The sequence below is a fragment of the Anas platyrhynchos genome, chromosome 14, assembly GCF_047663525.1.
Source record: "Anas platyrhynchos isolate ZD024472 breed Pekin duck chromosome 14, IASCAAS_PekinDuck_T2T, whole genome shotgun sequence".
Lineage (NCBI taxonomy): Eukaryota > Metazoa > Chordata > Aves > Anseriformes > Anatidae > Anas > Anas platyrhynchos.
In genome coordinates, this window is record NC_092600.1 from 5,115,476 (window position 1) to 5,122,388 (window position 6,913).

Sequence of the window (6,913 nt, forward strand, 5' to 3'; positions counted from 1 at the left end):
TATTGCAATGGCCAGTTCATGTGTCTCACAGTATTTTATAAGAACTGCTGACTGTATTGTGTACTTGTTAAGGGTTTCCTTATATAAAGCAGAAAATTGCATATAGAACTCAGAGTAATCCACACACATTTACATGCTGAATGCTTGTTAACACCTTTCTGTGTGTTTGTCTCTCCTATCAGGTGTTGTTGAGTATTTGAGTACTGGTGGAGTGGAAACAAACCACAAAGATTTCAAGGAACTGAGATACAATGAAAGTCTTACTAACTTCAGCTGTAATGGAAAAAATGGAACAACAAACGGAAGAATTACACATGGTTTCAAGTTGAAGAGTGCCTATGAGAATGGTCTAATGCCTTATACAAATTACACATTTGATTTCAAGGTAAAAAAACTTTGCTGCTGTTTTGAAAAAGTTTCCTATCTTAAGTTTTATTAGAGCAATTCATGTTAATTGTTTAACAAAGAAGTTAATGTTTAGATAGCTAACAGCAGATTTGCTGAACTTATATTTAAAACATGGTTTCTTGGACATTGAAATGTTGAGCACTCCAGTAGCTAAGTCATCCTTTTTTTGTGTTAGGATCTTGTAGTAGATTTGCAAGAGATGGAGTTGTGTTTTCTTTTCATATATATATGTGATGTATTTTAATACTCCAAGCTAAATGAAGTAGTAGAACACAGGCAGTTAAGCTGCCAATTCCAAGGAAGCAATCCACACTGTTACTGGAAAGCTGTCAGTGTACCCTTGGCATGAGGAAACAGAGGGCTGCTTCCTTCTTCAAAATCAGAAGTGTGATTTGAAGCTTTGTGGGAGGTTGGAAATGACAACCTGCAAAAGCAGAGCATGAATGATATGAAGTGGACTTGTTCTTTGTTTCCCTAATCTGTATTGGGACAGGACAGGAAATAGAAGCCTCCTAAACTGATGGTATACTGTGGAGAAGAAATGGTAGCATTTCAGTTACTCCTAATCCTAAACTCACATTTGTTTAAATAATAATAATAATAATAACTTGGATAAAGGTTACACACTAATAATGTTATTTCTATTCTCGTTTTAGGGTATTATTGACTACATCTTCTATTCTAAACCTCAGCTAAACATACTTGGCATTCTTGGACCTTTGGATCATCATTGGTTAATAGAGAACAATATAAGTGGTTGTCCGCATCCGCTCATCCCTTCTGACCACTTCTCACTTTTTGCACAACTGGAGCTTTTGCTGCCTTTCCTGCCTCCTGTAAATGGAATCCATCTCCCTGGCAGGAGGTAGTTAAGTACATTTTAGAGGGCAACCTCAATCTAACTTGTACAATTGTAAAATCTGAATATAGAGGAGTGAGGTATGGCCAACAGGGATTTTTTTTTCTTAATAATCTTAATCTTAAATCTAATTATTTGCTAAAGACATAGTAAAAGCCAGGTGCTATCAACAGACACAATTCTGAGCCCAATATACTTTGTATACTGTTCAACAGTGATTGGTGCATTTGCACCTTTCTTTAATACGTTACAATTAACCTTCCTGTTTCTTTTATCCAACGTGACATTTTCATGCCTTGAAATAGGGAATTGTTATACAGTATATTCTCTTTGCACAGTTATCTGTAGCACTACTTTTTTGAGGCCAGTAGGAACATCCACAGAACATTCTTCCGTACTTCACTCCCTGCTTTTTCAGACTTGTTTGTAAAATATAGAATTTGAATTTAGCCTTTATTGATTGTATATGAACAACAGAAAACCTGATTTATGAGATTTTGTACTTAAAAAAAAAAAAATCAGATTTGGAAAATGATTGTATTGTAAACTAAGGCTAAATTTTTATCTGTTTTCATGTGTTATAAAGGCCAGCTTGTAAAAGAGGTTGTCACAGGTTTTCTCTGCTAACGATTTGCACTGTTAGGGTTTTGTTAGCCCTTTTGTACTACTTTTTATGTTCAATTGAGAACGTTGCTTTTAAAATCCAAATCTATAAAATCTTAATATCTTACAGAGATAAGTAAATACTTTCTGTTGATTTCTGATTTAAAAAAGAGAAAAGCATAGTGTTCTCGCAGAACAGATAAGCTAAGCAGTGAATATAAGTAAACCTGTATGCATTCAAAGTTATTGCTGATGCGTATACACTCAGATATTTTTCTCATCTCTAACTTTTGAAGTAAAATTTAGGGATAACTGTGTACAGCTTGTTTCTGTTTTAAATACTTGTTCTATCTCCACTGTGCCTGCTTAAATTTGTTCTCAACTAGCACTGCCTGTGCATGCAGAGAGAGCCTGTGCATCCTCTTTTATTTTTTTAAATAATGTTAACACTTGTGAAAATTTTATGAAAATACTTTTGTATAAGCTGTGGCATCTTTTTTTTCCTTTGTGAAGCATTGGATATCACACTCTTTGAACATGTTCAGGTTATGGGTACACAGTTTCTAGCTTCTAATACCCATGCACTGCTTCTTTCAGTGTCATTGCACAGTGCTCTTTTTCCCACTAAGAATTATCATGTGAATTCTCCTTAGTTTGTGTGTTCCTCAGTTTCAGAAAGTGTAATTCCTTAAAGAAAAAAATACTTAACAACCTTACATTTTCTATTGATGAAGCAGTGTAAAAATAAATGCGTTTTCAAAACAGGTCCCAAAGACAATTCTTCAGATCATTTTTTAAAGTGACCAAGTCTTACTTTAAAGTGTCAAGACTAAAGTTGTAGTATACCCTCAGTGCCATTTGTGTCATGAAGCCAAGTATATAAAAGCTTACAAATTTAACTTGTGTATTTGTATCCTAAAAGAGAGAAGTTATCTCCTTAAACTAATACAACTTAAATAATCAATGTAAAAAAAAAAAGTGGAGATAGAGAGCTTGGTCTTAAACAGCTTTTGTTTCAGCTGCGGGCAGGGAAGCAAAAGGACACTGAGCATTATAACTTTCTAAATATTGTGAATTTTTATATATATGAGTGGATTGGTAATAATGATTCAAAATTTTATTAGAAATTGGTAAGCACATAAGTGTGCTCCAACAATTCAGTTTTAAGCTGAAAGTAAACATTACTAACAGTTTGGATATGTAAAGTGTACATTTTAAAATTTCAATAGGAGAAATTTTGATCTTGAATCCTTGTCTGGGACCTGATCTCTAGGGGTTATTTTGTTTTGGTTTTAGTTGTAAAAACACCAAACATGTCCAGTTTATAATCAGTACGTTGAAATGCTGGTAGTATTGCTGTAGTAGACTTAATGCGTAGTGTTATTTTTTTTCTGTTTGTTTTTTTGGGTTTTTTTGTAAAGTGTGAATAAAAGGTGTTTTACTCATGTTTCCTTAATGATGTCTTGGTAACGTACATCATGACAATTTCCAGTGATGATGAGCCAATTTTGCTTGTCAAACTGAGCAAACTATTTTTCTTTTCTGATTATCTGGATTGTGTAATGAGTCCAGAAAGCTTTACAGAAGGGGAAGGGAAGCACTTACTCATTTTGTATTTCTTAGAGGGGGATAATTTACTTTAATAGATGCTGGAGCTTGAGTGCACTTGTTAGATTCAAAAGGTTTGAGCTTTATCCAATATGTGTTCTCCTATATCTCTTAGATTTAAAAGCATTTGACTTTATGACATCCTATTAAAATATGGCCCACTGTGCTTTTGGAGACACAACTATTCCTGTTCAGTCACCTTACAGTCGAAGGGTCCATGTAAATAACCGTTTCCTCCAGCTTTTATACTAGTCCATCGGGTCCCAACCGAAAACCCGATGAGTACATTGAAGACACTCCTTTGACTTCACTGGGTTTTAACTGGACTGCAGTGGTGACTTGGGGGGTGAGGGAATGAGTAATCTTGTGAATACAGGGAAAGACCAGATGGCACCAAAACAGAGCTGAGATACACTTTGTCAAACAATCTTTCAAAGAAAATATATTCCTGTGTCAAATCTAACTCAAAAGTCTCAATTTCCAGCTATAACATAGAATAAGGCAATAAACCATGTCTTCACAAAATCAAAATGTTTGCTTCATAGTCTTTAACATAAAATGGTTATTTGCGATGTTTTTATTTGAGGTTGTTTTGGGTGTTGCCATAATGTACCTTCAGTGTTCTTGTTGTAAAAGCACATAGAGCAAAAGTCACAAAACATCCAAGGGTTAAAAGGATTTATTAGGTTTGACCAGGCTTTTTTTTCCACTTAAAGTATGGTCAGCCATATCTTGTCAAGTTTTAGCTACACTTGCAAAGAATTCTGAGTATCCAAATGTAAATTGAAGCATACTCAACTAAACGAATTGATTAGAGTACGAGACTAATACCATGAGTTACTGCTTTAAAATAACACAAGTTGGGGGGTGGAAGGGGAAGAGCATATAAGTTGGTGAATTTTGTAATTATTTTGTCCTTCTAGCAGCTTCAAAAACAAAAAAGTAAAATTGGCTAACACTGACAAAACTGACTTTGGTTAGAACATTGTATGTATGCATTTTTGGTGTAACCTTAGCAAATCTCTCAAGTTTTGGTGGGAGGGGGGGGATGATTTTGTTTGTTTGTTTGTTTTTGAGCAGACTCAAAAGATAGTTTATGGTTTGCTTTTTCAGCCACACAGTAAAACCTGTACTAAAGACAAAATAATTACAACATCATTGGAAAAGAAAACTAATTACACTGTAAAACTTTAAAAATAATAATAATCAGTTAACCGCATAAGTAGCAAGCCTTCTTCATCCAGCCGGACACAGTATTTTTTAGTATGTTAACTGCTATTCTTTCCTTTTGGTTGCATAAATTTGTAACACTTAAGTGTCTTGGTATGTTCAAGTAGTGTCTAAAATAGAATATCTTAGTCTTTATTCACAGTACTTCTGTATAATGTGTAATGCACTGGACTAACTCTTGTTTACCATTCATGTAACAAAAACCAGCACATTATCTGCACTAAGCTCAAAGAATGTTGCATTTGTCTATAGGCAGCTCTTCAATAAGATAAATGGGAAACTGAATATGGTCTGATGGTAAACAAGGGCTTTTACTGTTCTCTTCAGTGGAACTTTCTTCTTGGTCAAATTTTAACTAGTTAGTATTATATTTATATACAGGGTCTTCTTTTTCTTTACCAATGTATTTTCCTACTCATAGCTGACCAATAAATCCAATATCTGTTTCAAACCTTCTTGAAGTCTAATTCATATTTTAACTTAATTCGTGAAACTTTTCCTCAAGTTGCACATATGGCTGAAGTGAATGAAGTATGCTAAGGGTAAAATGGAAGCAAGTAAGCGACTCGATCATCCCCAAAAGCTTTTCCTGTACTATGTAGGTCCCCAGAACAAAAAAGAAAACAGTCTGAATCAACTGGCTTTGGATTGCAAAGTCAAGGAGTGGTTAGTAATGCCTCCAGAATTGGTGGAAAACACCTGTCCAAAACTAAAATGTGAAGCTTTCTCCCTAATGTAAACTGCACCTCCATGTCTTCATAGCTGGCCCCCTTTCACAAGTCAGTCAGCAACGTCCTTTGTGCAGCACAGGAGCCATGGCCTTGGTCTGTGTGCAGTAACCTGCTGTGTGCCCCCACAAGTCCCTAGAAAGCCCAAGTAGATCTGCCCCTTGGCATCTGGCAGCAAAAAGAGATTCAAAGGTTCCTCTTTCCATTAATTTACCATAGGAGGGGACCAAAGTGAAGATTTCTTGCCTTGTGCATATTTTTGTTTCATATGCTGTCCCCATCGCTAACAGCAGAAAACAAAAGTATCTGAGCATGCTTGCTGTGTAAATCATTGAAGCCCCTGAAGACCTCTCCCTGGCACTCCTGTGTCATTCCAGACCTCACGTTCTTCATGTTGATGTTCATTTGTTTGGAAATAAATGACCTTGTTCAGTGTTCCCCGAATACCCCATGCCTCAGAGTGCTCACCTCTTTGTATTTTTAAAATTTGCTGTCTTGAAGCAGCTCTAAGTCCCTGACAGAGTTATGAGCCCATTAGAGACTTCAGCGACGATTTCTATTTGGTTCCAAGTGTGAGATTTTAATTCTCGCCAGCACATTTGCTGTGTTGCCACTAGATGGTGCGTGCATCACAGGCTTCGTGTGCACGGGAAGGTGCAGGCGCTGTGCTTGGAGCAGCATCCAGAAAGCCGAGCTTGTGCAATTAGTCTTAGGATATTTGCAGAAATTCAGGCCTAGGATCTAACCTTGCCCAGTGGCAGCAGTTGATTTGGTAATGTGCATGTTAGTTTAATATTGGCTTTATAAATTCAGCTGCCATGATGGGAATGAAAAAGACCTGCTTTGCAGCTAGTTTAATATAACCCTAAATCACTCTGGCCAGGCTCCTGGTTACCGTTTCCTTATCTACTGGCCCTTCAGGCAGAGCACAAGGTTATTTTAGGGTGGGAACTTCCCCAAATGGTACTGGTGACTCCATGGCATTTCTTTTCTACTGACGTGGGTAGAGAAAAACATTTAAAACATTTGGAACTGAGCTGGGAGAGGGAAGGCAAAAATTCTGAGGAAAAGGTAAGGGGAGAGGGTGAGAATATGCAAGGTACGGAGGGTGACCTTCAGGGGAAAAAAAGCCTTACGTCATTAAAGTGTGAGTGTTCTGGTTAATTCCTTGCTTTTCATCTTACCCTCCTAACCCAGAGGCACTAATTGTTCACTCTCTAAATGTTCGCTTACGCTGTTTGCATGGAAAGCAGTAAAGTTAATTAAGCTATGGGGACCTTTGCTGCATTTGAATATTTTCTTTTTTCCAAAATAAGCCCAGTATTCTTACATATTTTAAGTTTTTAAAAGATAGGAAGATATGGTCTGGTTAAATCTTCCCAGTGTGTCAGTGGACAGCATTAATTCACAACAAACACGGAGTGGTTTTACAATAATAAACATACATTGCATGACATAAAAACAACTGTTGGGTTTT

At 36.4% G+C, this 6,913-nt stretch overlaps 1 protein-coding gene across 4 annotated transcripts in view; it reads left to right on the forward strand.

The window, feature by feature from the left end:
• Positions 1-5,163, forward strand: part of CNOT6 (CCR4-NOT transcription complex subunit 6) — a 32,734-nt gene extending 27,571 nt beyond the window's left edge. For all 4 annotated transcript variants that reach the window (XM_038186607.2, XM_038186605.2, XM_072023139.1 and 1 more), the window contains exons 11-12: positions 183-385; positions 1,065-5,163. In XM_038186607.2, the coding sequence (XP_038042535.1) occupies positions 183-385; positions 1,065-1,277 (416 nt within the window). In that variant the 3' untranslated portion in view covers positions 1,278-5,163. The remainder of the gene's footprint in view (positions 1-182; positions 386-1,064) is intronic.
• Positions 5,164-6,913: the final 1,750 nt, after the last annotated feature.